Source organism: Giardia intestinalis, chromosome 4 (genome assembly GCF_000002435.2).
Source record: "Giardia intestinalis strain WB C6 chromosome 4, whole genome shotgun sequence".
NCBI classification, from domain to species: domain Eukaryota; phylum Fornicata; order Diplomonadida; family Hexamitidae; genus Giardia; species Giardia duodenalis.
This window is the reverse complement of record NC_051859.1, coordinates 1,471,739-1,498,657: the sequence shown is the minus strand read 5'-3', so window position 1 is coordinate 1,498,657 and position 26,919 is coordinate 1,471,739. Positions and strand designations below refer to the sequence as shown.

The following is a 26,919-nucleotide window of genomic DNA, read 5'->3' as shown; positions in this document are numbered from 1 at the left end:
ATGAATCGCAAAGTGTTTTTCAACCGATACTTTCAATGTTTTGATAAAAAATGCTTAACAAACCAGAGAAATAATTCAAATGCCCATCTATGACTTTCGGACCATCGGGTCTATACCCAGCGGCAAAGACCTGGTTGACATTGTCCTTTCAAAGACGCAGAGGAAGACTCCAACTGTCATTCGAAAAACCATGAAGATATGCCGCATCCGTGCCTTTTATATGCTCAAGGTAAAGTTTACCCAGAACACTATTGGGCAAAAGATAAGTGCTATCGTAGACGAGTTTCCAAAGATAGATGAGATCCACCCATTTTACCGTTACTGGTTCAACATTATGTATGATAAGGACCATTTCAAGATTGCCCTTGGACAGCTTCACCAGTGTAAGAATCTCACTGACAAGGTAGGGCAGCACTACGTAAAGCTTCTTAAGCACGCAGATTCACTTTTTCAGTGCAAGACTCTGAAGCGTGCAGCCCTTGGAAGAATGATCTCCCTTCTAAGGAAGCAGAACGAGTATCTCGCATATCTGGAACAGGTCCGCCAGCACATGAGTAGGTTGCCGTCCATCGATCCGTCGACACGCACTCTACTTCTCACGGGATACCCTTCTGTTGGAAAATCTAGCTTTCTCAATGCTTTAACCCGTGCCAATGTGGAGGTGGAGTCTTGGGATTTCACGACCCAGTCCCTTTTTGTTGGACACTCCGACTATAAGGGGCTCAGCTATCAGCTAATCGATACCCCAGGTCTGCTGGACCACCCCCTGGAAGAGCGTAACAACATAGAGCTCCAAGCTGTCGCAGCATTGGCATACCTAAACGCTGCCATCCTCTTCCTTATCGATATCTCTTGTGGAGGAGACTACCTGCAAAAACAAGTTCATCTGTTTCAGTCGATGAAGCTCTTCTTTCAAAACAAGCCAACAGTAATTGTGCTCTCAAAGGCAGATACATGGACACCTGATCAGCTTTCTGCTGACGACATCCAACTGCTCCAGTCCATGTCCCCCGCTGTCTCCTTCCTAGAAGCTTTGAAGCTATACGACGTCTTGTATCCCAGTAAGGCAGAAATCGATGACTGTTTGGCACGTGGTGGAGAGCTTTCACTGAATATCCAGGGTCGGGTAAAGGAAGAAGACGAGTTGCGTCAGAGGATTCTTGCACAAGCAGCATCAGGTGATCCACTCTTTATCCCAGCCTCCACAGTCAACATGCAAGGCGTTGAGCGTGCCATGGCTATCGCGTGTGAGCAGCTTCTCCGGATTAGAGAAGCTCAGCTGTTCACAGCCAGGAAACAGGAGCTGCTAGCTGATAGGCAGTACGTTGCTAATCCCGTCCAGCGTGATAGTAAGCAGAGAGGCACTTATATTCCCGAATCAGTTAAGGCTCTCCAAGAGGCCCATATGCCTGTGCGGGCCCACACAATAGAAGATGGGTTTATTAGCGAGCGCGTTCTTGAATTGGAGAATGGAGGCGCACGCGTTTACAAGCCTGATGAACGAAAGAATTGGCTTCTCAGCAATGACGACTGGAAATATGACGCTATTCCATATTTCTACAAGGGTAAAAACATTCTGGACTTTATCACCGTTGACGAGGATATAGATGAAAAGCTCCGGCTACTTGAGGAAGAAGAAGAGCGACTGGTCGCAGCAGAAAGCGCGTTTGATGACAAAGGGTTATTCGAAAAGCTTGCTTTGTACCGCGAGCTGACTGATAATCGCCGCATTAAAAAAGCAACTCTCAAGGGAATGGATCTTCTGGGCTCTTCCATGCCGCGCTTAGCTCAGATCCATGGAACAGCAGCTGGTGCAAAACTGGATAGGTTTGTCATGAAAAAGACTGGTCAGAAGTTCAATAGTAGCGTGGCAAGGACTGTATTCCCGAACCCCAACAGACCGATGAAGGATAAATGGCGAACTCTCCAAGAGCGCATGGAGGAGCAGGCACGTAGAGACGGAGTATCTGTTGAACAAATGCGGAAGATTGACTACCAGGATAGGCACTACACGGGCAAGGGCCGCTTCGACTATAAGAAACCGGCCGTAACACGTCAGAAGCATCTCCTTTCTGGTAAGATCTCCGGCCAGGCTCGTGATAGACGCTAATGGTTCTGTGAATTAGTTGTTGTTTTTGGCTAATGAAAAATGGCATCTGTCAGTCATGTTTATAATAAGTTTGTCCAGAGCTTTCTGGATCATTGTATATTCCTCACATCGCTCTGTATAGTGACGGAGGTTCCAGTTTACACCTCTAAGCAGCTTGTAAAGAGTGAAGGTCCAGATGCAGACCACGCAACAAATGTGAGAATATCAGTCATCAAGCCACCAAGGGAGACCTCTGAAGAATCTATCCTTGCTCTGCTTCGATGTTTTCAACAGGGTCCTGAAGCACAGAAAAGGTTCTACCTTTATAATGGAAGCACCTTTTGCGTTGTCTCCACAGGAAGCTTGATTTTCATGGTCGACATAGCCGGACTGGAGTACATGGCCATGATACGTGGGGGTGGCGTCTTCATTATCATAACGTATGCGGCGACAGTTTCAATAACGTTTCCCTCGTTTTTACTTTTAGCTATGTTGTCAGCTTTGCGCCCGGGATCACTACCCTTTTCTGAGTAGCAGCTCCATCCGTTACTGACCTAAATGTATTTAGAACTCCCTCTATTTTATTTAGCAAATAGCCAAGTTGTTCTCTACTTTGGTTGGTTTCATCGGGTGCTTACGGTGTAATAACACTTTTTTCAGGATTCTATCGTAACAGCTTCCCTTGATTATGCATGCATTTTACCACTTGATCAGCTTTATTACTAACCCGCAATTCATACGATATTGAGCTACAGATTAATTAAGGAATAAGGAACCTGACCAGCATATCTCTCAAAGCAAATTTTGCAACAAACTAAATTTTCACGGTATCATTAACATATTTATAGGGAAAGCAGACCTTCGAAAATGAGCGATATGATCGACCGCGGTAGAGAGACTCTCAGTCAGAGATTTACGGAGAGCAACTTCATTCCTTTTAAGCTAAGGCCTTTGTGCAGCAGCTTATCCCTTAATGCTTGGCAGATTTGTGTTTGTTGCCTTAATTATCCAGTTTATATGGGCACAAACATCATGTGGAGTGGGATTTTCCACTACTAACTACAAGGACAGATCCAATAATTGTGCCAGGATAAAAATCTTTGACTCTAATAACGATAAGACAAAATGCGCAAATTCTAATATTACTAAGAGCGCGGTGGTCTCATTGGATTTTTCTGCTGCAGGAAGACGTAACTTAGGTAGTAAGTGCGCTAATTGTCATATCTGTTCGGTGAATCTATACAGGCCCCGATCTGAGCCCAAGCGATTGAGCCCACCCAATCGCCCAGTCGCGGATTAAAAAGATGTCCGAGGCCATCGACGCCCTCCTCGAAGACCTGGGCGCAGAGCTCGGGAGCGGGGCCCACGGGACCGTCTACGGCCTGAAGAGCGCCCCCGACAGGGCGGTCAAGGAGATCCCGACCGACGGGCTGCCCCCCGACGCGCAGGCCTCGCTCGAGCTCGAGCTCCGGACCCTCCCGCGCCTCCGCCACCCGAACGTCGTCGAGTACGGGCGCGTCGTCCGGCACGAGGGCTACATCTACGTCGAGATGCGGCGCTACGCAGGCTCCCTCGACGGGGCCATCCGGAGCCTCCGCCGCAGAAGGCAGCTCGCCCCGCGCGAGATGGTCGTCGCCGTCCTCCGCCAGGTGGGCGCGGGGCTCGCCTACCTCCACCGGCCCGGGAAGACCGACGCCGCGGGCGCCCCGCTCCCCGCCCTCACGCACTGCGACCTGCGGCCCGCGAACGTCCTCCTCGACGAGGCCGGGGCGGAGTTCGCCATCTCCGACTTCGGGCTCTGCAGGGAGGGCCCCGGGGGGCTCGCCTCCATGGCCGTCCCCGTCTACGCCGCGCCGGAGGTCCTGCGGGGCGGGAGCCACACGCCGGCCGCGGACATGTGGAGCCTCGGGATGGTCGCCTACGAGCTCGCGGCGGGCGGCAGGCCCCCGTTCCTCTCCGGGCGGGCCCCCGCGGAGGTCTACGTCGCGGGCTGGCGGCCGGACCTGGGCGCGGTCGGGGACCCCGTCGTCCGGGGCGTCCTCGCCCACCTCCTCGTCCTGGAGCCGGAGCGCCGCCTCACCGCCGCGGCCCTCGTGGAGCTCCTCGACGCAGAGGGCGGGGCGCCTGCGGTCGCGACGGCCCTGCGCTTCAAGGCCCTGGAGGACGAGGTCGCCCGGCTCCGGGGGGAGGTCGCGGGCCTGCGGGCCGCCCTGGGGTCAGGTGCCCCTGATTGAGTGAACGCTAGCCCGCTGGTCGGAGGGCCTCCTCGACGGCCGCGACGACGACCCGGTCGGGCCTCTGCCCCCGGTGGGCCTCTGCGTACCGGGCGAGGACGCGGCGCGACAGGGCGGTCTCTGCGCGGCGCTCGTAGCACGCGAGGCACGCGAGGACGGGCGCGGGGTCGTCTTCGCAGAGCCCCGCGAGGAGGCCCCCGTCGAGCGCCGCGAAGTCGAGCCGCAGGAGCGCGAGCCCGGACCAGAGCTCTGCCCGGCGGCGGGGGTCCGGGACGAGCTGCGGGTGGAGGAGCGCGAGGTAGACGAGCGGGGCCTCGGGGAGCACCGCCGCGCCCCCGTGGAGGCCCTCGACAAACGCGCCGGCGGCGGCGTCGAGCGTCCGGAGCCCCCCGGCGGGCGCTGCGTAGAGGAGCTCGGCGGCGGGGGCGGGGCCTGCGCGGGCGAGGCGGAGGACCCCGGCGAGCGTCTCCGCGAGGAGGGCCGCGGCGTCCGGGGGGAGGCGACAGACGCCCGTCAGCGTGTCGAGGACGCAGAGGAGCCCGTACGCGAGGACGCGGCCCCGGGCGGCCCCTGCGGTCTCCAGCCCGGCCAGGCGCTGCAGCGCGAGCCGGAGGACCGCGAGCCGCCACGCCCCGTCGCGCCGCATCCCGTCCGAGGCGAGCACGCACGCCGCGTGGAGGGCCGCGAGCGCGGGGCACGGGCAGCGGGCGTCGACGTGCGCAAGCGCCTCTGCCGCGGGGTCGTAGCCCGGGTGGCCCGTGACGGCCCGGAGCGCCCCGAGGAGCGCCGCGTTCGGGTAGAGCCCGCACTCGATAGCGGGCAGCGGGGGGAGGAGCCGGGCGAGCGGGAACGCGACGACGAACCGGAACTCGGCCGGGAGCCCTGCCAGGCGCTCCCCGACCCGCTCGGCGAGGCCGGCGGCAAACGGGAGCCCGGGGCCCCAGACGGCCGCCAGGGCCGCGACGAGGAGCGCGAGGGCGACCCCTGCGTCGGTCACCGCGCACGGGAGCACGCCTGCCCGCCGGTGGGCGTCGACGGCCGGGGGCGCCCAGCGCGCGACCGGGGGCCCGCTGGCGAGGACGTCCATCACGCAGCCGACCCAGGCCTCCGCCGCGCCCCACTCGCCCGGGCCGCGCCACTGGACGGCCGCGAGGGCGTAGAACGGGGCGAACGCCGCGGAGGGCCCCTGGGGCAGCGCGAAGCCCCCGGCCTCGGGCGGGGCCCGCCAGTCGACCAGCCGCCGGAAGCATGCCTCCGAGAGCCCCAGGCGCGCGCGGGGGACGGCGGCCCGGGCCCGGAGGATCCGGAGCAGGACGAGGAGCGCGCTGAGCTCCGCGGGGGCGGCCGGGGCGTGGCGCTCCAGGGCGGCGGCGCACGTCGCAGAGACGGCCGCGTGCAGGGCGCAGAGCTCGGGGCTCCCCCGCAGGACCCGGGCGACGAGGAGGTAGTGGAGCGTGGCGGCCGAGAGGAGCTCTGTGCGGACCGCCTCGTCCTGGCCGGGGAGCGCCCCGACGAACGCCTCGAGGGACTCGACGAGGAGGGCGACGGCGTCCCGGCCGAGCGCGTGGCCGTCGAGGACGTGGTCGTAGCAGAGCGTCCGGAGGGCGACGCGGGAGGCGGTCGTCAGGAAGGCCCCCGTCTCCGCCAGCCCGGCGAGCTCGCCCAGGAGCGCCGCGAGGAGCCGCTCCGCGAGGGCCCGCAGGCCGGCGGCGGTCTCCGGGGGCTCGTCTGCGGGGCAGCAGCCGATGAGCACGCGCTCGGCCAGCAGGTACGCGCTGTGGGCGAGCCGCTCCCGGCGCCGCTCGTCTGCGCGCGCGGCGGCGTCGAGGGCCTGGCCCAGGAGCCCCGGGAGCCCGTGCTCGACGAGCCGCCGCAGCAGGGAGCCGAGGGGGAAGGCGACCGAGCTGGACGTCAGCCCGAGCAGCGCGGCCCCGACGTGGACGGTCTCGCTGAGGAAGCCCTCGTCGGCGACGAAGACCGTGGCGAGGCCGGAGAGGGCGGCGTCGAGGAGGCCGGGGCTCCCGGACTCCAGGGCGTCCCGCAGGCCCAGGAGGAGGAGGTGGCCGGCAGACGAGGGGCACGCGTGCGGGTCGGCGGGGAGGCAGAGCAGGGCCTCGAGGACGGGGTCGGGGGCGCCGCCGTCCCGGACGCGCCGGAGCGCGACGGCGTTCGCGAGCATCCGGAGCCCGTACTCGCGCTGGGCGGGGTTCGTCGACCGGCAGAGGAGCCCGATGTCCGCCGCGCTGCAGAACGGGACGGCCTCCGGGTCTGCGGCGCCCCCGTACCCGAGGAGGGGCCCGCCCGGGTCCTCTGCGGCGGGGGGCGGTGGGGGGCCCCGGGGCGGCGCTGGGGCCGGGGCGCGCGGCGGGGGCTGCCCGAGGGCGAAGGGCCTCCCGGTCTGTCCGGCCCCGGCGGCCACGGCCTGCGCGAAGAGGGACCGCCCCCCGGACGGCCGCGGCGGGGGCCTCGGGCCCGGGACGTGCTCCCGGATCGCGACGGCGAGTGGCGCAGAATCCATTCAATAAAAAGGCTCTCCCGAGTTCACTCCGGCCAGGCCCCCGCAGACAGCGACCCGGACCCGCTGTCCATGAGCAGCGCCCGCAGGTCCCCGCCGACGGACCCCAGCAGGTCCTCCTCGTCCAGGCCCGCAGACCCCGCGGCCTCGTCGGTCAGGCCCCGGGGCGAGCCGGAGCTGTCGAAGGCCTCTCCGCTGTACCCGGCGCTGCCCTCGGACGGCTCCGGGCCCGGGGGGCGGTCGGGCAGGGGCCGGCCCTCCACGAGGAGCGACTCCGTGATGTCTGCCGAGACGCTGTCGGAGCGGCCCGGCGTGGGGGGCTGCGGGGGCGCGGGCTCCTCTGGCTCCTGCAGGGCGGCCGGCGTGGGCTCGATGATCTGCGGGCCCCGGGGCGAGGCGTGCACGGGCAGCGCGTCCAGCGAGGGCTCGCTCTCCGGGAGGGCCGGGGCCGCGGGCTCCGGAAGCCGCGCGAGCTCCCTCTCGACGAGGCGGTAGAACTCGCTGTGCTCGGAGCCGTCGCTCAGCAGGTCCTGCGCGTCCACCCACGGGGCGCCGCAGACCCGCCGGTCCTCGGGCTGGCCCGCCGCGAGCAGCTCGCACCCGAAGTCGCTGAACTCGGAGGGCGGGGCCGGCTCGCAGCGCAGGGGCGGGGCCTCGGGGGCGCCCCGGAACTGGACCCTGCCGGGGGGCTCCTCGGGGCAGGCGGGGAGGCGGGGGCCGGCCGTCCGCGGGCGGGACGCGTGGCTCCGCCGGGCCTCCCTCGGGTCCGAGGCCTGCGGGGCGGGCAGGCGGGCGCTCTCCGCCCTCGCGGGGGCCTCTCCGCCGCCGTAGTGCGCCTGCCGCATCGTCTGCATCACGAACGACTCGCGCTGGGCGCTGAGGGTCACCTGGACGCTCTCGGCCGGGGCGGCCTCCGGGGGCCCTGCGGCGGGCGGTGGAGCCGTGCACGCGGACCCAGGGACCCGGACGGCGCTGCGCGGGGTGGCCGGCGCCGGCGCGATCTCGAGGCACGGGGGCTGGTGGCAGCACGCAAGGGCCCGGGGCGCGGCGCAGACCCCCGGGGAGGCGGCGAGGAGGGGGCAGACCCGCTGCAGCTCCGCCAGAAGCGCCCCGCACGAGCACGCCCCGCCCGGGGGGAGGAGGACGCCGCGGCCGATGCAGTCCATCGAGTGAATTTTTGGCCGGCCGGCAAAATTCCGCCCCGTCCGATGGAGCCCCGTGCGCGCCTCGCGAGCGTCTCCGCCCGGGTGCAGGCGGCCGCGCAGGCCCGGGACCACGCGGCGGTCACGGCGCTCCTGGCCGAGCTCCGGGACGGCTACGAGTCCTACGCCGCCCAGCCCCGGGGGGACGTCGGCCTGATGCTGCAGACGGAGGCCGCGCTGTCCGCCACGGTGCGCCTGTCTGCCCGGAGCCTGGAGGCGCGGGTGGCCCGGGCGGCCGAGGACCAGGGCGCCGGCTTCCTCCGCGGCCAGCTGCGGCTCCTCCCCCGGGCCGGGGCCCCTGCAGACCCGCCGCGCGTCGACCTGCGCCTCCTCGCCGACGCGTTCCAGGCCGGGTACGCCGCCCGCTTCCCGCCCGAGCTCGCGGCCTCGCTGTACGCGGGGTGCGCCGCCGGCACCGCAGGGCCCGCAGCCCCCAGGGCTCCCCCGCGGCCCCGGGAGGCAGAGCCCTCCGGCGCGCAGGCCGTCGAGCGGCGGCGCTACGAGGCCCTCGCGATGTGCGGCGCCGAGCTCCAGGAGCGCCGGAAGCAGGGGCTCCTCGCGCGGGTCACGGAGCTCTCGCGCCGCGGCTTCTACCCCCTGGCCTTCGTATTTCTCAGCCCAACAGACTTTACTCGAACGGTGCATGCTATCTTTGATATAGCGCAATTGTATGCAGAAGGATTAATTACGATAAGAAGATACACAGATAAGATAGAACAGCAACGACTTTACGCAATTCATGGTCTACAAATAGACCTTAATAAGCACGAATATGAGTCTTTATATGTTAGGTCAACAATTTGTTTTTCGGATACGCAGCAATCAGATGATCAAGTAGATTCTGCTTACCAACATGAGTTCGACCCTGTCATTTGGAAAGGACTATCAACTGTACTAAGCATGGACATGGAACGGGCAAGAAAACTATCACAAAGGTTTGGTATTCAATGAAATTTCTCCTCTTTAAAATACCTCAACATAACTCTCTTCATAGCGCAAGTCAGTGTAGCACTGGATTTAATCATTTCAATACACTGTTTAGAATACGACACCTCTGATCCTCGAACAAGTATACTTATACACTCTTTAGCTTCTGCCTTGATAGCACAGATAATAGCCGGTTCGCCTTGCACATTGATCATCCCCTCTTCCAGTTTCATAAGAGCAGCAACAATTTGTACCTTATTGTGGAAGGCAGCATACATAAGTGCAGTGTATCCTTCTGTATTTTGTATTCGAGATTCGTATTTCATTAGTTTATAAACTGCGTCTAGGGAAGAGCTATTCACGGCGTACATCAGCGCGGTGTTGCCGTGTGTGTCTTGCATCTTTTCTTCTCGAGTTCGCAGAAGAGATATAAGTCCGCTATATCCGCACGCTGCTGCAAGCATCATGGCAGTAGTTTGGAGGGGCTTCATTCCCAATCCTGCCTCATACCGTTTTAAAAGATTCACTGCCTGCTCGTTATTATGATAGACTGCTATGGCCAAAGCCGTTGGATCCTGAAACGTCCTGCCGCATGCCTCGAAGCTAACTTTACACCGCATCCCAGCTTCGTGGGGAATCAGAGTTTTTATGATATCAGTATGATTGAACTTTGCTGCTAATCCTAACGCTGTATAGCCAGCCTTATTATATGAACGTGCAGCATGTACATAAGCTTCCACTGCGCGCAGATCACCCGCTAATACTGCTTGATGAAGCTGTGTTTCTCCATCAACTCCCATTACTATTTCATAACGAGCCAAGAATTGTGAAATTTGTGTATTTCCTTGCTCGTTAGCTAGTGTTCCTGCTGTCTTCCCTTCTGCGTTACACAATCCTGCCTCTTTCTTTGCGAGTACCATTGAATAGTCCAGATCATTAGTCAAGGAAGCAATCATAAGAGCAGAAAATCCATTTTTCATTTGCTTCCCCGCATCCTGTATCAGTTCTTGAAATGGGACTTGTAGATTTTTGCCGATAACGTGAAGCATTAACGGGGTGATACCATCCTCTTGAAGAACCATGGACTCATACGCTGCAAGGTGCAACGCCACATTTTTGTATCCATTCTTGATTGCCAGCAGAGTTGCATAGTTTCCATAAATGTCTCTGTAGTTAGCTTCCCGTGTCGCTAAGAGTGTGGTCACGCGTGTGTCTCCTCTGGAAGCTGCTATCATAAGTGCAGTTTTACCAGAAGAAGTCATCATTCCAGCCTGCCGTCCATAAAAATTGTATATTTTTTGTATATCGTTTGCACGCACAGAGTCGATGAGAGGCGTTGATGCATCGTCATCTGCTGTTATGCCCAAGGATTGCCAGTACTTTTCTAATTCTGTTTTGAATAAGTTTGTATGTAATATATGACTTAACGTTATGTCTTCTTTTTGAAATAAATAAATTAAACGCTCCATGCGACTGCAAAACACCTTGCTTCGTTCCGAGTCTTTAAATACTCGAGAAAATGCGCCCGAGTACGGATCAATTCCATTTATTTCTAAATTGTTAAGGGGAAACGCTAGACGTAAGATGCACTGTATTATATGCAGTTTAAGATGAACACCTAACTCACTCCCTTTGATCCGTGGCCAGTCCGCAAGTCGTTCATCGACCAGTATCATGTTCTTTAGCGTGTGACCTAGATCTAAGCGGAAACGTATTGCTCCAAACTCATCTAGGCAGAAATTATTTAGTGATAGATTGGCGTATCCAAGAAAGATCCACATAAGAAGTGAGGTTCTGCATATGTGCACGAGCTGGTTAAGTATCCAAATGATGGCGGCCATAAATCTATATACTTGTTCCTCTGGAATGGTCCTTCCCTCATATAGTGTAAGCATGAGATAGTCTTCTATGGACCATCCTACATATGGAGATATAAACTCTATTGTGCTAACACCTTTTATAGTCACGCTATAGTATGAAATCAAAGCGTGACCCACCCCAGAGCACTTGCTTACTAGCCGCTTGGCTAGTGAGATTAGTTTTTCAGGAGTCAGACCTTGTACAGTGAGTGATTCGGCGACGCAATGGAGCAGACTATTTCCTACTAGACATGTTTTGCACTTCCGATAAACCTTAGGTAGCTGCATTTTTAAAGTTATCACATGGGGGCATCAGCCATAGTTACTGTTCCCGCCGCTTGTGGCTCCAGTGTGCACTTTTGCGGGCATAAAGAAGCAGTCCTTTGGTTGGTAAATGGCATACTCTCGAACGATGAGTGAAGCAGCTGCTTACCTTAATAGCACACAATAACAATTAAGATATTGGAGAACTTGTAATGAGTAAGATGGCTATACTGTGATTGGTAAATATGAGTTACATTTTAAGTCTTCGTGTTCAGAGCATATTTGGTTTTCATATTTACCAGCTATAAGTGGATGGTGCCGGTGCCTTTTATTAAAGTAAAGGTTGAAGAGAAGCTCTCCCGGCGTAATGCAGCCCACGAGCCACCTTTGAATTGTGCCAGGTCGACTGTAGCCACAGCTTCGTCACACAAAGCTCATGAGATATCAAATGGAAGGCAACACAGTTCTCACGGGTATCTTTTTTCTAGTCGCTTGGCAGCTAGTACAAAAGGCCGTGTCCCGGTTGTTCCATATTCAGCAGATGCCATAGCTGAGTATAACTCCATTAAAATGCGCCCATCTAAAGCAAATCATAGCATCGATCCGACAGCACAGTCGTCCCCAATTAACCGTGCGACTGTATTCCCCAAGACTTACGCTTCACCCGTAGGAGTAACTCTTCGCCCGCAGGCTCAATGTCATGAGCGATCTCCTAGTTCTATCGTCTGCCAACCTATTTCAAAACAAACAGCGCCTACTATTCTTGCTACACACATGACCAACATGGAAAAGATCAAAGAGCATGAGGCCTTTATCATGCAATCTCCCCTGTCACAAGTGTCACAGATATTTAAGCCCTCAGTAGAGCTTAGGTGTGCTGCACTTGATGCGCAAAGGAGTCGGTCTGACATTTTGCATAGCGCTCTTTGTAACATCATATCCAAGAACTATCACTCTCGCAGGGTACAAAATGCCGCTATGCTCTTCCTAGAAATAGGTGGATTTTCGCCACGAATACTAGCTAATGAGATGAAGCACTATAAAAAGAATCGATCCAGTATCAATCCTAATGCAGCAAGGCTTACTTGTAACGTAGAAGAATCAGCAACATCCCTTAGCTGCAGTACATTTTCTGAAATAGCCCCAGCACATGTCATACGAGAGTTATCTGCACCCGTCTTTAGTGAAACCGATAACACTGATACCGTCCTGGATGGACCTGCTTTCAAGGATGTGAAAAGACTATCTCATGTTTGGCCAAATAAAGCACAGCCAAAATCTTCAGTCACATGTGTAGCGACTGAGAAGGCTTCGCTGACTCGCTTGCAATCAGATAGGTTTTTGCAAAGTTCTTCCACAGGTTGCTTATTGTCAAGAAAAAGACATGTAGAATATCGACTGCTGGATGCAGCGTTACCTCCTCCAAAGGATCTGTCTAGCAGTGAGTCAGAACTAAGCTCTTCCTCCGATTTAGATCTAAACTTTGACTCTCTAGTCCAAAAGCGTCGTGAGTTATTCTCTCGATCGTTTTCTCTTCCTAAAAAGGGTCCAAGTATCAATAAGCAGCCTTTACTGAAGCTTGAAAGCATGACAGCTAAAACGTCGCCATCATCTTTTGTGTCTCCTTCGCGAAAAGCTACTTCTGATTACAAATCTCAACCACTAAACCTTGTCTGTGAAGAACACGAACTGCGCCAAGTGGCAAAAGATGCCAAACTAAGGAAAGCCCGGTCATTTGGAGAATTCTCAACATCACGACGACGAAAGTCAAAAGTAACACATTTTATTCCCGATTTCTCCTGCTTCAAGTCCAGTAGCTCCTTGTCACAGAGTGTTTCGGTGATATCAGAGCTAAACGAATACTACAGTATTAATGAAAAGCTAGGATATGTTGAAGCAATTGGACGCTCAGTTAGCAATCAGTGCAAGGCAGAGTGTTCCCATACTTATCTAAGTAACGAAGAAGCCCAGCATATGCTAACTCTCTTGTATAGACAATACTATGCCGATTGTAAAGCAGTGGATACAACTAGAAGATACAGAGGCCTCAGACGGATACATCACCATAACACCTATCCATACCAGATTGCCGAAGAAGGAGGACACTATAATACACAAAGCAACGATTACTCTTTGATAGAAGCAATCCTAACACATGTTCAGCAACCAGTATCACACAGCTACGGTGTATCTCATTCAATAATCTCATACTGCAACGCTTCTCTGCATGAGTGTCGCATGGGCACATTGTTTGAGACATTATCTCTTGCCAGAAGCTTCCTGTATATTGTTGATTTTCATCTGGACATGGACACATACTTTCCCCAGGTTCTAGCTCTTATGCTTCAGGAGCATTCACAACGAGCTCAACCAACTTTTGACTTGATGAATGATCCTCCGTGCATTCTTTCAGCAGACAACCCGGTCATAAATAAGACTGAAATCCCCATTTTAAAGATACGCAGCCTATTTGTAGATCTATCTAATAGCGGATTGATGGATAGAGCAGCTACCGTGTTGAATGACTGTGTCAACAAGCGATTCTTTGATCTGTACATGTTGTTCACGATTCAATCCTTTGCAGATTCATTCAGTGATATTAACATATGGGAAGTAGGTCTTTCCTGGGAGTTAGCTTTCAAATTATGTTATCGTATCCTTTTTGCTAATGAGGATAGTCACCCCATCATTTCATGGACACCATATGGAGACGTTTCTTACCTCATCAGCCTTGCTGTATTCACTGGCCGTTGCGCTGATGGAATATTCAACATTATTGACTGCAAAGAGAGCCTGTTGTATACCCTGATTCTAAATTATTCTATCTACGAAGCAACCTATATTCTTCTTAGCACATATAAACGCTACGAAGATAGACACAGCCCTTCAATTTCCGAGACATCTCCTTCAGCATCATCTGCCCACCCCGGGCCACCTAACTGGCAGACTGGGAGCATCTTTGAGATTTTCACTGCAGATCTTCCAATCCAGTTTACTGAGCAATATGCAGAAACAAGCCCTTCTATCGGGACCCATTTCACCACCTTTCAATGGCTCATCGGTCTGCAAATAACCATTGATTTTCGCCTTTTTGAGGCACTTGGGCTTCTCATACAAAATTCACATATAAGTATTTTACTTTCCAATCTTCGTCGATTGAAATTTCTATTGATTCTTTTAATTCATTTATTACACGGCTACGTTCTCTCAAACATACACACTCCAGGTACTCAGGAGTATACAGACCCTCAACCAGTTATCGTGCTTAAGTCTGGTAAGCTAAGTATTAAAGATCCATTTTTGGTTACCAATCTTCTTTACGCAATAGGATCAATATTGGGTATTCTGTTGGACAAGAAGCTAGCACAAGAACAACTCAAGCTTAGTTTGCTTTCTAGCACCGCAGAGAAGATGAATCCAGAAACTAAGGAGGCTATTTACGATCTAACCTGTCTTCAAAGCTACTGCATACGCATGCTTCTTCTTCTGCTACCGTATTTTCTTGATGATAAAGAGCTGGACCTGGATTCAGAAGTGCGTGAGTACGGCTTGACCTGCATCTATGCTTCGCCGTCTCAAGATCTCTACGGACTTGTCCCACCGTATATCCTCCTGCATGACATACGACATATTTACGGTCGTCTAGACTTTATTCTTCCCCCAGAGAGTCTTCCAGCTCAGCATATTATTCTCAAGCATTATTGCGCCGGTTTTCTCATAAGGACTATTCGCTCTGCAATCTCCTTTAATACCATTAGTGATTTGGATAGTCTGTCATTTATGCGAAATCCTTTGTGCCTCTCTGTTTTCTGGGCACTGCGAAAGCAGCCCTTTGCCGCAAAGTACAATTTGACGCACTGGTACATTGACAAATTTACACAAATGACCGATAGAAACTTCATCTAAAGATGAGGTTAATACCTAGTTGAGTAGCTAAGCTATTGCTTGTAGGATACATCTGTTAAGTGGCTCTAAAGCACTCATGGCTTTGCATATACACAGGTCAAGGTGGGAAACAAGAAGAGGACCATTAGCCACTGTTCTAATGATATTCTTGGGAGCTGTACTTCTTGTGTGGTTTGCTATAACGCTTGTTGCAGGAGCTTCCTTACATTCTACATCTATTGAATCTATGGCTGCCTCCACATAGAGAGTTGCGTCTGCTTCTCCACCGTATGGATCAAGGACTATCTTCTGGGATGCATCGTGCTTATTGTATGACAGTCCAACTCCTACCATCGTGCTGAGATAACGTAATGGAATTCCTGAATCAACTAAGGCCAACATGCCGGCCAGATGAAGCCATGAAAGTTCCGATCCATTGAGAGACAACGGGAGTATGCGCAGTATCACACGAGTCGCTGTGAGTGCCTCCAAGAGAACCATAGACTCAAGCATCCTCTGTAAGAGAGAAAGAAATGATGTGGCAGACGTATATTGCGATGGAATAATGACAACCAATTGCCCTTTTCGTCCGTCCTCTAGAAATGTGTTGATTAGCGGTTTCGAGACTAATGCAATAATCGATATCTCTGAAGCTTGGACACTAGCGCTTCCTAAGTATTCGTCGCTCACGTGAAAAGACAAAGAAGGGAGCCGCACCTCGTCTTCGCTTTCTCGCCAGTCGCGTCGCGGAAGATCTGTTCCGCCCGTCATGCAAAAATGATCCGCAAAACTCGATAAAAAAATGACAGACTTTGATATTCTGGGAAGCCTGGGTGTTAGCATTCCCAGCGAGCCCATCCATCCCATCAGCCGCTCCACTGAGCTTAAGGTTGTGGCTCCCCGCGAGAAGCCACCTGTGGTGAGTCCAGCTGCTAAGCCGCGTGATCTGAAGTTGGACGATTTGGCGCCCTCTGGCTCCATGACTCCAGTGGGTAACTCGTCTGCAAAGAGGACTCCACAAGAAGGCTGTCTTCGATCAAGCACTGGTTCTGCTGGCAGCTCTCGGATTCAGCCCAAAGCAGCACCCTACGTCACCACTGCACAACTAGCAGCAATGAGCTTGGATGAAAAGAAGGACCTTCTTGCTGCTATGAAAGACTATAATGAGCAGAAGGCGCTTCACTGCAGGCACAATGATCCAATGAAATCTGGAATTGTTGTTGATCGCTGCGAGGATGCATGGTGTCCAACATGCATCAATGAGCTAAATATGGCGAAGAGGAAGCTATTGGAAGAGATGGAACGCGACAAAGAAAAGAAGACGGCCAAGCAACAGGCAGATGATGCTAAAAAGTTGGCTGATATCGAGGCTGCTCTTGAACGTTTGCAGAGAAAGCGGGTGCAAGATGATGCCCAGGCCGCAATTAGAGCGAGTGAGAAGGCACGTCAAGCTGCACGGGAGGCTATGCAGCGCGAGTTAGAACGCGAAAAGGAACAACAAGAGGCTGCACGTCGAGAGGCACAGGAGTATGCTCAGCGAGAACTGGAACGCCAGCGTGCTTTTGCCGACCAACAGAAACGTGACCACGAGGCTGACATCCGTAGGCGCAAGGAGGAGGCTGATAGGCGACGCGAGGAGGAGAAGGCAGCGATAAACGATTATATTGGGCCCGTAGGAAGGCAGGAAGAAACTGAAGCTGAGAGACTTAGAAAACTCGCTGAACTAAATGACTTTGCTGCAGAACAAAAACGTCTTAAAGACGAGCAATTGGCCAAGGAGACAGAGGAGCGCGAGCGTGAAAAGGAAATAGCAAGGAAGCTACACGATCAAATAGCCGCTGAAAATGCACGACTGGCAGAGGAGACACGAAAGCACAATAGGCAGATGGCGAAAGACTTGGCGGACGAAATCAAAAACCAGAAGGAACAAGCCGAGCGGCAGCGTAGAGAGGAGATAGAGCGCGAGCGTGCCAATGCTGCCCGATTAAAGGAGCTTGATGAGGCTCAGCGAAGGGAGGATGAGCTCAATAGAAGTAACCTACGCAACACTCTGAGACAAGGGTATGATGACGACTTAGAAGCCAAGCGCGTGAACCAGGAGCTTGAGCGCATGATCTCGAAGATGAATCCAGTTGACGAAGACGTGAACTTTGTTGAGCACCTCACGGAGTGTGATCGCTGTGATGTCCCCGAGAAACCACAGAATCTCACGTTTCTTACGAAGGACGAGATTGAGGATGCTGCCAAATATATTCCTCTGAAGAAGCACCGGGAAGTGACTGGTAGCGCTTTATCCACAAGCGCAAGCCTCCATCCACCCACTGCTTCAGCCGTCCCTCATAGTGAGTAAATTTACTCTGATGGATTTCTAACCTCTAGAGATGAACAACGGTGTAGTCGGAGAGAAGGCACCGCTTGTTCGGCTCCTGGATGTCCAAGAAATAGCATTCGCGCGTGCCAGACTCTTTTATGGAGAATGGCATAGGCATGCCAAGCAGAACAGAGCTCCCGTCTGGGTTGGGGTAGGATGTGAGGGACACTAGCCCTGGAAAGTCCTTAGGAATTGTGGAGACACACGGTACACGGAAGAGCATTCCGCCTGCTAAGATTAGCGTATTATTGTCACTCTGGTCAACAACAGCGCTAAGAGAGCACGAACGGGCAAGGTCAGCGACCACCTCCCGTGTCGCCGGTGATGAGATCCCTCTAATATAACACTCCAGTCCATGGTTTATGTCCGATAATCCGTACCCAGAGCTACCATCGAGGATCCCTGCTAGAAAAGGGCCCCGTATTCTACTGAAGCTCTCAAGATACACCTGTGGGTTCAATGAATCCTTCACGTATCGCTTCGTACGAGCGTCATACATTCCAAACTGGATCATAAACCGCTTGAAAAAGTCGTTTGTCTCACTGGCACCTTGGAACCTAATGGTGTAATTCTCCGAAGCCTCATCAAATTGTATTTCATAATAGGAATTCAAACAGCGGAATATACGCTTAACCTCTCCCGCAATGTTACTATTGAGCTCCTTCAAGTGGAAGCGGAACGACCTCTCATCAATACATATCCCGGTAATCAGATAGAGGCCACACAACCATGGCAGGTCTGTTGGGCGAATATCCATATTCTTCAAGATATCAACGTCTGTTTTGGTTTCATCTTGAATCACCGTTACTGCGTCAACAAAACGTATTGGAAGAAGCGGACGAACAAGCTTGAACATGCGCTGAAGCTTAGGCTCTAACTTGATGAAGTCGCTCAACTTAGATTCATAGAGAAAATTCGGGAGACTACGATCCACATATGAAAGCGCGTCGTCAGCTTGTGCAAAGACTTTCCACTGCAGCTTGACGCCAGAGATGGACTTCATTGCGTCCGTGACAGGCTCAACAAACTCAACCACATATTGGTTGTCTGCTCCGGTATTAATAATTCTATTCACCTCTCGGTTCCCATCGGGGATTAAAATAAGAACAGCATCATCTCCACAGACAAAACTCCGGTCGTCCTTAACATCCAAATAGGACGAATAGGTAATGGTGTACGTTTTGGACATTGACGAATGCACAGCACTGATGGTACGTGGATTCCCGTCGTCGCCCATCAAAACATCCCCTTTCATTAGCTGCTCTACATTCTTCAGTCCACCAAGGTAGAGACGCACCTTCTGCTCCTTCGCCAGTCCTTTGACCATTTAATGTTTTTAATTTCTGAATTTTAGTCTTTGGGGCAATCTAGTACTCTACGGACTCTTCAAACCTTTGACGTCTCTGCATGCGTTGGTGATATGGTTTACCACTTATAAAGAGAGTCACTGAAGCTCATTAGAGCTTGTTCGGTGAGAGCAACTAGAGTCTTGTCGTCCATAGAGTAAACTGGAACGTCGCTTGGAGTGTCTGTAAGAAGGGCTCCAAGTTTCCGCATTATTACGTCCCTTCCTACGCCAGATTTAGGGGCCAATTGTGCCTTTTTCTCAACAGTCTTGGCAAAATTGCTTACAGGGCGCTTTTTAGGAATATTGGTTTTGTGTGTCTCTGTAGCTATCAGCGTGTTCAGCTCCTCGTCCGTGGGTATCTTAGGCAAGTTAGACGACATGGTCTGATACGTGTAGTCTGGCTTGATCATCTTTGGTTGATCAGGTTTCTTCAAAGACAGATCATCGTCGCTGCCACAACTTGAGTGAATACCTACGTGCTGCTTTTTCTGCCAAACAGCGGGGCCCTCCAGCTCCTGATCATCAATTATGGATTCCGTAATACATGGGACAGAGGGGGTGTTAACCGTGAATGTGCCTGTTTCTATGCTTGTTTGCCGCGGATTTGTAACATTTACATAGCGAAATTCTACGGGTGTGTCAATAGGAGCCTGTCTAGAATCAGTATTAGTATGGTACCCAGCATGGGGTTCTGGCGCCTCACACTCCGGTTCGCACAGAAAGCTATTGTTCATTTTGTAGTCACTTTCTAAATACTTACGGCCAGGACTTGTAGCTGGTGAAGGAAGCCCATCAATTGGCAGATCCCACCCCATCCTTTTTTGTTTACGAACACGAGCTTACTACAACAGTGCATCCATTATGAACTCAATATCCCCACTAATGCCACTGTCGCTGTCCGTCCCTAGAATATAGGAAATAAGATTATGTTCGGATTGACAATCTGATAGGTGGGTCGATACAACAGAACCTGCTTGTTGATTGGTTGAGGGCAATGACTTGTCTCTGGTAAGGAGGGTAGATTGAAAAGGGGTCATACTATTACCATCATCCGCAGTTTTCCCTAATGATACTTGGGCAACACTGTTCAAGCATGTGGCAACTATACTCCCAGAGGCATCTAGACAAATATCCTTAGAACTGGGGCTTTGCTGCGATAGGTAGATTGGTGTTTGGTCCACTAGTTTGACAGAACCGTCGTCAAGGATGGGTGAACCATCCTTTGGGGTAGGTGGAGTCCTGACACCAAACATGCTGGTTGGTGAAGTCTCTTTTACCTGTGGAGTATTTTTGGTCCGCTGCAGCTCTATACTGGTAACCACAGGAGATTGCGAGTGTACATAGTTAATCGGCTGCGGATTGACATTAAGTCTAATCTGCTGTCCACCGCTGCCACTGGACGTGCATTGCATACTCAGAGATGGAACTGTATAATTATCGTACCCTTGCTTATAGTCCATCGTCGCTTTATCCTTTTGTGTGGGAGGTGACGAGGGGAAGAAAGCACCAGAAAAAGCGAAAAAAAACTGATTGACAAGGTCTTTGGTTGTCACCACTGCATATGTTTGTGGTCCCAGGCGCCGCATTACATGAAGCTCTACTCCAGGTAGAGATGATGCAAAGACCCCAGTTGTGCTTTGAAGATCTCTGGCCAGGACCTCCTGGCTAGAAGCACTCAATACTACTTCATAGGAGATGGATGGGTACTGCGTTTGTAGATCAAGAAACGACCGCAGCGCTGTTTCTCCTTGAAGATACATGCACGCAGATGCATACTTAAGCGAAGACTGAAAGTATGTGAAAAGATCGGATGCACAGTAGCATTCTTCAGGGCCCTGAGCTGCTGCAATGCACGATGCAATCTGGTCCACATCCACTGACGCTTGAAGCATTGGCTTGGTCTGAGTGGTGACTGCATTCAGCATCGCCTTGGTTGTGGCACCTCCCAGCTGGACAAGGAGCTTGGGGCAATGCATAAGAGTCAGAAGGGATGTATTGAGTGTACCCCAAACAAGGCCAGCCAGTTGTTGTGCATGAGATGTATGCGGACAATGTAGTAAATCAAGCACCTCTGGTACCTTGTCTTTGATGGACGTTTGAAGCTGCTCAAACTCTGCCTCTGCTGTCCTACAAATGCTTGTTGATAGTGAAAGGTGATTTCCATCAGAATGGCCACTAGATTTGCGTAAAAGACGCAGGAATGAACTTGCGTCAGATGCGTCAACGGAAAAGATGGGTAAATGCACTCTAGGATAAAATGCTGGCAATCCATAGACTAGACTACAGCAACTATTCATTAAAAGCCGAATTGTAAGAGCGCTTGCCAGCGGATTCTGCCCACCATTTTTTTGTGCGTGCAATCTAATTGGGTAAGTAGATTGAAAAATAGATGTAATAGCTACTAAATATTGTAGAGGCGTAAGTCCATATGTAACGCTGATCAGACTCAGATGGATCTGAGAGGAAACATACATACTGTCAAACGCTTGCTTGAACTTCATTAACGAGAGGTACCTCAAGAAAACGGCATAGCTGGTACCGTCAACAACATTAAACTCTATCACTAGAGGGTACTCCCCGTGATGCTCCAACAGAGTTTTAAGAGGAACCAAGGTAGAGGAATAGACAGATAATAAGATTGACGAATTATCTCCTCTTCGAGCCGGATCTGGCGTGTTGACAATGTCAATGAATGGTGAGTCAATGAGGAAAGAGGCAGTGCCGCCGCTTGGGTCAATGCCAGTGGTGGCTGCAAAAATGTGAATAGCCTGGTTTGCAGGAGCCTTTTCAAAGAGGAAGCACATATTAATCTCTTTGAATACAGCCATTGCATCTATGAAGTAGGAGATAGCAGCACAGAGTCCTTCAATAGCATCTGTTCGTAGAGTTAATTGTATCATTGCTTAAGAGAAAAAATAGATGCTGGCGTTGATCGAAGACCAAGCACAGAGTCTTTATATGGAGGGCATTCGCCTCAACAATGAAATACAGCAGCTGGACGAACGAATAGGCGAGATGCAGGAGCTTATCGATACGTTTACAACAAGGTTGAACCAATTGAGGAAAAGAACAGAAGCTGATGTCGTGCGGAGGGACAAAAATGGCGAGGTCATATTTCTTCGACTCAAGCTCACAGGTGCTGCTCACAGCACTGTGTTGTTTGTCAATTGTTGTTCGCTAGTAGCAATAGTGTGCATTCTTCTCCTCCAAGTTCTTCAATCGAGCATTATGCAATAATGCAATAGCTTATTGTCTTTCTTGGTTCTATCTACCTTTATCCACAGGCCCTTAGATACCTGGTACGACCCTTGCTCTGTCCGTCAGCCCCAACTTATCTTAATAAAAATGGAGACTTTAGCAGAGATAGCAACCCAAGCACACGCCTGCTACACGCGTGCCTTGGCGCTTGCTCGAGAGGATAGGCGCTTAGAAATTACTATTAACACCCTGGAGCGGTCTATAGAGGAGGCTGAAAGGCGTCTATCTCATCTTCGAAGTCATACAAATAGAAACATAACACACATTCACAACACCTTAGGCTCTAGTAAGGTCGTTCAGAAGAGCCAATCTCTGCGCATGCACACACCTCTGCTTGTGGCTAATATATTGGTGCTTGGCAGCTATGTAATTAAGACTATCCTTGTTCACGTTGCACGCAAGAAAGGATTCTTTTAATTCTGTCTGTTTCCTCGCAGATCCAGCCCTACTAATCATGTAGTGCAGACTTGTGCCACGCCTGCTCTCTTGGCAGCAAAGTTTATAATGTACAAGAGGATTGCTGGGCCCGTACGCATCTGCTCAAGCTGCATCTCCCGGTACGGCAAGATGCATGTTGGGCCAAATACCGTTACAAGGTTTATCAGTGTCATGTTATTTTCTGGCTCCCCAGCTACTTTCAGTAAATGCTTGGCAAAGACTTCGAAGAACTCTCTTCTATCCTGGTCCAGAAAGCTATCGTATACACGGGTGAGGGCCCGTTCCGGAGCGTGCCCCAATTTTTCCTCAAAGTACAAGATCATTTTTAGGGCAGGATAAAATTCTCTCGCGATGAGGGGTTTGTCAAGGTTCTTAATGGCATACTTTAACAGTGTTGTGGCGGTGAATGGATCGACAAGCTCAGTGTCCAGATTAGGCCGCTCCCCCATCAAATATTTGTTAAGCATGGCTCGTGCCTCTGTGTCTGGACCCGGTATACGATAAAGAGAGGGCTCGTGTAGTAGGACACGCTCCACAAAAGAGACGACGTCTTTGAGTAAAACGTTAAGTGTACGTATATCCATTTTTTGAATTCTGTCGGTGAGGGTTGTCTGCCTTTTCGTCCCAGGTCTGCGCCAGGCTCTAAACACATGCACTTTTCAGGATTCAAAAGTGTTGTCCTCTCCTGCGTCGAGGAGTACTTTGACACCACAGCGGTCGCTATTGTGCAATATCTCATGGAGGTGGCTTTCGGCACGCTCAATGACCTTGTTACCGCCGTTAGATTGCCGCCTGACATCATCAAGACATCCATGATGGCCCTCTTGAGGCACAATATCGCTTTTTTTGTGGAACTTCCGGTTATTCGCAATGGACATGAGTTGAGCAGAAAGCACATGGTCTATGGTGTTTTTTCTGAGCAAGCAATGGTGCGAATGTTCTGCCCCATTGTTCTGCCCCGGGTTTCTGACCTTGATGGTCTGGGGGATCAGCTACTAGCCGCCCTCACTCTGGGTGGCTCCATGACAGCACCAGAGATCTTGGAGGTTCTTCGCACCATGGGCGTAGACGTAGGGCTTCCACGTCTGTTGGAAACCTTATCCACTCTCTTATCTCGCGGAGTCGTTCAACGCAGTTCAGAACTCAGAGAACGCTGTCAGAATCTTCTTACCTCGGTTTACTATGCACATCACCATCAGAGTCACAACGTCAAAGGTCCCGAGTCCACAGAGCCCCCACGGAAGCATTCCCATGGCTTGCACAGTCTGGAGTCTGATAATGTATCTGATAGTGGAGAGTCATACTGCGTGAGCGTTGAGCAGCTTATCGCGCTCTTTCAGGAAGAGGAGCTGGCAGACTACGTCTGTACTGTCTATGACAGAGATATGGGCACTGTTTTTCGTGCAGCCCTTTTCATCTCCAACTCCTTTCAGGCTCTAGGATTTTGTCCATTTTCTCCAGCAGATGTGCGACCCAGTACGCGCTCTTTTAACTTGGAGCAACTGCACGACGCATTGATGAATGCACAATACAGTCTAAATGCTACAGGAAGCAACTTCACGCTTTCCTTTTGTGCGTCAGTGCTCAAGCTGTACGTTTCAGAACCTAAAGCCATGATGCACATGACCAGTGATGGGCAATACATTGTAGACATAGATGCAGCAATAGAGCGCATGCAGATGGCAGTGCTTCTACGCATCGTTGCGGAGCGCCATGGCCCCATGGCCCGTCGCATGTTCAACATCATACGAGCAAGAGGGATGATGGAGGCGTCAGTTGTGGCTGCCGAGGGGATGATTCCACGGTCTCAGGCCGTCTCGCTCCTCACAACACTATGCACAGAGGGGTACCTGCAGATAACCATGCTGTCCACCAGTGCAGAACCAAAGGTTGAAACGAGCTACTTCCTGTATAGCACTAACCCCAATTTCTCCTCCGTGGCTGCCAACGCAGCCTTTACTTGTCTCTATAACATGAGGAGCAAATTGAAACAAATTGAAGAACTCCAATTTACCCTATTAGCCAGCAATCAGGTGCAGCGGATAAACGATCAGATTGATCTCATAGAGCCTATATACATTAAGTTGGTAGAAACAGCTATGCTCCTCTTTTAGTCACAGCTCTACAGATGCTCAGTGATCGTCTGCAGTCCTGGTTATTACTGGAGCTCATAGTAGACAGGAATTAGCGACAGCTGAGTCACTCCATACATTCTCTTATGCGAGCTGCAATCTTAGAGAGGTCTCCTCCACTCTGCGGAGAGAACTTGTACCCAAGACCGTCGCCGGCCTTACGAGGAATGATGTGGAAATGAACATGTGGAACCTCCTGTCCTGCCTCTGGCCCGTTATTGTTGACAATATTGTAACACGAGCATTCCATGGCCTTAATTAACGCGCCAGACACCTTGACAAGAGCAGCGCCTAGAGCAGCTGCGGAGGCAGGGGGGAGCTCATGGAAAAGGGCCGCGTGATACTTCGGTATGACTACACAGTGACCCGGGGCGCTCGGCATAATATCCAAAAAGGCAAGAACGTGCTCGTCTTCATAAACGGCTTCAGAAGGGACATCGCGGGCAACAATGGAGCAGAATATGCACATGTTGACGTGTAAATCAGAGGGCTGAAGTATAGAAATTAAAAAATACTAACATTTAATGCGAAAAATTAAGTTGGTACAAAAGAGCGGACATCCGTACAGCCTACCTCTTTAGTAAGACTACTACTACCCCATCATGGAGATTGTTGCTCCACTCAGTGTATTTGCGGGCACCCAGAATCAGCCGTATCCTGAGGTAGAATCCTCTCCGCTCCGTAACGAAGGCGTTTATTACAATCCATTCTCCGATACTCTTGGGCCGTCCGACCGTTACTTGAAGTACTCGGGGGATGTTTTGGGAAAAGGCGCGTTCAAAACTGTCTATAGGGCGTTTGATTTGATAGCAGGCCGAGAGGTGGCTTGGAACGAGGTCGTCCTCGACACTCTGGAGCCAATGGCATCAAGCAAGCTATTTCAGGAGATCAAGGCTCTCAAAGATGTTGACCACGAGAATATAATTAAGCTCTATGATCATTGGTTCGAAGGTAGCAATCTGCTCATCTTCACGACTGAGCTCATGCCGTCTGGGTGCCTAAAGAAGTACTTGAAGAAGAACCCCACAGCCCTGACAACCCCTGTGCTTAAGAGTTGGGCCCTTCAGATCTTAGAAGCCCTAAACTACATGCACACGTGTCAACCAAAGATAATCCATCGCGACATTAAGGCACAAAATATATTTATTAACGGGGCCACTGGTGTTGTTAAGGTCGGGGATCTGGGTCTGTGCGCTTCGCTAGGCCTTCAATCTACAGCAGTCAGTTGCATAGGGACACCTGAGTTTATGGCGCCTGAAACATACAGCAATGCACACTATGATGAGAAGGTGGATATCTATGCATTCGGTATGTTGCTGTTGGAACTTATTACGCGCGATACCCCATACCTAGAGTGTGCGAATATAGTTGATGTGCTCAAGAAGGTCGAGGGCAATATCCCACCGAACGGGCTAAATAAAGTTGTTCACAAGGAGATGAAGGACCTTATATTGCTATGTATTAATAAGGATCCCTCTGCTCGCCCGAGTGCACGCGAGTTGCTAAGCAAGCCCTTTCTGTCAAATATGTCCGACACAGGAAAGCTCACCACCGATGCAAAGGACCATGGACCCTCTGCACAAGTATCTCTTGGAACACATGAACAAACTATGCAGTCAACAGGCCATACTGCTGTTAACGCGGCTCAGACAGCTCTAAAACTTCCACAGCAATCCTCTCTACCAATTTCTTCGCCACGTGGTCCTCAGCAGTCCCACATTCCACAGTCTTTATCTAAGCCTGTGTGCCCGGCGAGCATGGGCGTTAGTGTTGTTAATGTTGCTGTGCCCACTACAGCAGTGACAAACTCTTTGAGCCATGTGCTTGCTTCTGAGACTGTGTCCACTGATCAGTCAGGCTCTATTCTCCATGTTCCTGCCAATTTAGATACAGCCTCTTCAGTTGTAATTAAGCGCAGACCAACCAAGTCTAGTCTCACGTCTCGCATCAACGTTGAAATTTCTCTTCCGAATCAAGTATCTTTTGTCTACGTACTTTCTCTGATGGACAAACCGGTGGAGATTGTCGATGAGTTGGAAATGGTCCATGACAATGTAGGGTTGTATAGAGAGGAGCTCCTGGTTAGGCTTCAGCAATTCCTTGACGAGAATATGATTGATAAATCTGTTGTTGATCCCGCACTCGATAAGGAGGATGCCCCCAAAGTGATATCTTCGGATTCTCTTCCTGCCCCAGAAGCAAAGGTGGATCCATTAGGAGATAACCAGAACGTTGATGAGCAGTTCACCTGTGCTATGCAGGAACTCAATGGTTATCTGATGATCCATACAGATATAATTCCAGAATAGCCTGTATCCTGCATTTTGCGGCACATTATGCTTATTTCTTCTTGCTTGGCACGCTTGAAGAAGATTAGAAGTCAATCATGTGGTGCAT

The 26,919-nt window shown here is 52.0% G+C and overlaps 19 protein-coding genes across 19 annotated transcripts; 10 read left to right on the top strand and 9 right to left on the bottom strand.

Moving 5' to 3' along the window:
- Positions 1-79: 79 nt before the first annotated feature.
- GL50803_0016371 (putative Nucleolar GTP-binding protein 1) lies at positions 80-2,110 on the top strand (the record flags this gene model as incomplete). Its single annotated transcript, XM_001706080.1, has 1 exon — positions 80-2,110. One exon carries the CDS (start codon positions 80-82, stop codon positions 2,108-2,110), a length of 2,031 nt encoding a protein of 676 aa, XP_001706132.1.
- Positions 2,111-2,149: 39 nt separating this feature from the next.
- GL50803_0060697 (uncharacterized protein) lies at positions 2,150-2,623 on the top strand (the record flags this gene model as incomplete). The annotated part of the gene is made up of 1 exon (XM_038046235.1): positions 2,150-2,623. The coding sequence occupies one exon, from the start codon at positions 2,150-2,152 to the stop codon at positions 2,621-2,623; it is 474 nt and encodes a 157-aa protein (XP_037902006.1).
- A 439-nt stretch (positions 2,624-3,062) lies between these two features.
- On the top strand, positions 3,063-3,389 carry GL50803_0019223 (uncharacterized protein; the record flags this gene model as incomplete). The annotated part of the gene is made up of 1 exon (XM_001706078.1): positions 3,063-3,389. The coding sequence occupies one exon, from the start codon at positions 3,063-3,065 to the stop codon at positions 3,387-3,389; it is 327 nt and encodes a 108-aa protein (XP_001706130.1).
- Positions 3,390-3,393: 4 nt separating this feature from the next.
- On the top strand, positions 3,394-4,323 carry GL50803_00101307 (Kinase, NEK; the record flags this gene model as incomplete). Its single annotated transcript, XM_001706077.1, has 1 exon — positions 3,394-4,323. One exon carries the CDS (start codon positions 3,394-3,396, stop codon positions 4,321-4,323), a length of 930 nt encoding a protein of 309 aa, XP_001706129.1.
- Positions 4,324-4,330: 7 nt separating this feature from the next.
- On the bottom strand, positions 4,331-6,841 carry GL50803_00d60704 (uncharacterized protein; the record flags this gene model as incomplete). The annotated part of the gene is made up of 1 exon (XM_038046462.1): positions 4,331-6,841. The coding sequence occupies one exon, from the start codon at positions 6,839-6,841 to the stop codon at positions 4,331-4,333; it is 2,511 nt and encodes an 836-aa protein (XP_037902005.1).
- Positions 6,842-6,864: 23 nt separating this feature from the next.
- On the bottom strand, positions 6,865-8,004 carry GL50803_00d23876 (uncharacterized protein; the record flags this gene model as incomplete). The annotated part of the gene is made up of 1 exon (XM_038046453.1): positions 6,865-8,004. One exon carries the CDS (start codon positions 8,002-8,004, stop codon positions 6,865-6,867), a length of 1,140 nt encoding a protein of 379 aa, XP_037902004.1.
- Positions 8,005-8,984: 980 nt separating this feature from the next.
- On the bottom strand, positions 8,985-11,114 carry GL50803_0040005 (Ankyrin repeat protein 1; the record flags this gene model as incomplete). Its single annotated transcript, XM_001706074.2, has 1 exon — positions 8,985-11,114. One exon carries the CDS (start codon positions 11,112-11,114, stop codon positions 8,985-8,987), a length of 2,130 nt encoding a protein of 709 aa, XP_001706126.2.
- A 288-nt stretch (positions 11,115-11,402) lies between these two features.
- GL50803_0015873 (uncharacterized protein) lies at positions 11,403-14,996 on the top strand (the record flags this gene model as incomplete). The annotated part of the gene is made up of 1 exon (XM_038045836.1): positions 11,403-14,996. One exon carries the CDS (start codon positions 11,403-11,405, stop codon positions 14,994-14,996), a length of 3,594 nt encoding a protein of 1,197 aa, XP_037902003.1.
- Positions 14,997-15,023: 27 nt separating this feature from the next.
- Positions 15,024-15,746, bottom strand: GL50803_0040007 (RNase PH-like 3'-5' exoribonuclease; the record flags this gene model as incomplete). The annotated part of the gene is made up of 1 exon (XM_001706073.2): positions 15,024-15,746. The coding sequence occupies one exon, from the start codon at positions 15,744-15,746 to the stop codon at positions 15,024-15,026; it is 723 nt and encodes a 240-aa protein (XP_001706125.2).
- A 31-nt stretch (positions 15,747-15,777) lies between these two features.
- Positions 15,778-17,325, top strand: GL50803_0024537 (uncharacterized protein; the record flags this gene model as incomplete). Its single annotated transcript, XM_001706072.1, has 1 exon — positions 15,778-17,325. The coding sequence occupies one exon, from the start codon at positions 15,778-15,780 to the stop codon at positions 17,323-17,325; it is 1,548 nt and encodes a 515-aa protein (XP_001706124.1).
- Positions 17,326-17,350: 25 nt separating this feature from the next.
- Positions 17,351-18,673, bottom strand: GL50803_004149 (Homing endonuclease; the record flags this gene model as incomplete). Its single annotated transcript, XM_001706071.1, has 1 exon — positions 17,351-18,673. One exon carries the CDS (start codon positions 18,671-18,673, stop codon positions 17,351-17,353), a length of 1,323 nt encoding a protein of 440 aa, XP_001706123.1.
- A 98-nt stretch (positions 18,674-18,771) lies between these two features.
- GL50803_004150 (uncharacterized protein) lies at positions 18,772-19,509 on the bottom strand (the record flags this gene model as incomplete). Its single annotated transcript, XM_001706070.1, has 1 exon — positions 18,772-19,509. The coding sequence occupies one exon, from the start codon at positions 19,507-19,509 to the stop codon at positions 18,772-18,774; it is 738 nt and encodes a 245-aa protein (XP_001706122.1).
- Positions 19,510-19,536: 27 nt separating this feature from the next.
- On the bottom strand, positions 19,537-21,594 carry GL50803_004151 (uncharacterized protein; the record flags this gene model as incomplete). The annotated part of the gene is made up of 1 exon (XM_038046100.1): positions 19,537-21,594. The coding sequence occupies one exon, from the start codon at positions 21,592-21,594 to the stop codon at positions 19,537-19,539; it is 2,058 nt and encodes a 685-aa protein (XP_037902002.1).
- Positions 21,595-21,613: 19 nt separating this feature from the next.
- On the top strand, positions 21,614-21,931 carry GL50803_004152 (uncharacterized protein; the record flags this gene model as incomplete). The annotated part of the gene is made up of 1 exon (XM_001706069.1): positions 21,614-21,931. The coding sequence occupies one exon, from the start codon at positions 21,614-21,616 to the stop codon at positions 21,929-21,931; it is 318 nt and encodes a 105-aa protein (XP_001706121.1).
- A 108-nt stretch (positions 21,932-22,039) lies between these two features.
- Positions 22,040-22,369, top strand: GL50803_0026988 (uncharacterized protein; the record flags this gene model as incomplete). Its single annotated transcript, XM_001706068.1, has 1 exon — positions 22,040-22,369. The coding sequence occupies one exon, from the start codon at positions 22,040-22,042 to the stop codon at positions 22,367-22,369; it is 330 nt and encodes a 109-aa protein (XP_001706120.1).
- Positions 22,370-22,404: 35 nt separating this feature from the next.
- Positions 22,405-22,974, bottom strand: GL50803_0013550 (putative Rho GAP; the record flags this gene model as incomplete). The annotated part of the gene is made up of 1 exon (XM_001706065.1): positions 22,405-22,974. The coding sequence occupies one exon, from the start codon at positions 22,972-22,974 to the stop codon at positions 22,405-22,407; it is 570 nt and encodes a 189-aa protein (XP_001706117.1).
- Positions 22,975-23,040: 66 nt separating this feature from the next.
- GL50803_004155 (uncharacterized protein) lies at positions 23,041-24,504 on the top strand (the record flags this gene model as incomplete). The annotated part of the gene is made up of 1 exon (XM_001706063.1): positions 23,041-24,504. One exon carries the CDS (start codon positions 23,041-23,043, stop codon positions 24,502-24,504), a length of 1,464 nt encoding a protein of 487 aa, XP_001706115.1.
- An 85-nt stretch (positions 24,505-24,589) lies between these two features.
- On the bottom strand, positions 24,590-24,991 carry GL50803_004156 (HIT family protein; the record flags this gene model as incomplete). The annotated part of the gene is made up of 1 exon (XM_001706062.1): positions 24,590-24,991. One exon carries the CDS (start codon positions 24,989-24,991, stop codon positions 24,590-24,592), a length of 402 nt encoding a protein of 133 aa, XP_001706114.1.
- A 133-nt stretch (positions 24,992-25,124) lies between these two features.
- GL50803_0090343 (Kinase, WNK) lies at positions 25,125-26,831 on the top strand (the record flags this gene model as incomplete). The annotated part of the gene is made up of 1 exon (XM_001706061.1): positions 25,125-26,831. The coding sequence occupies one exon, from the start codon at positions 25,125-25,127 to the stop codon at positions 26,829-26,831; it is 1,707 nt and encodes a 568-aa protein (XP_001706113.1).
- Positions 26,832-26,919: the final 88 nt, after the last annotated feature.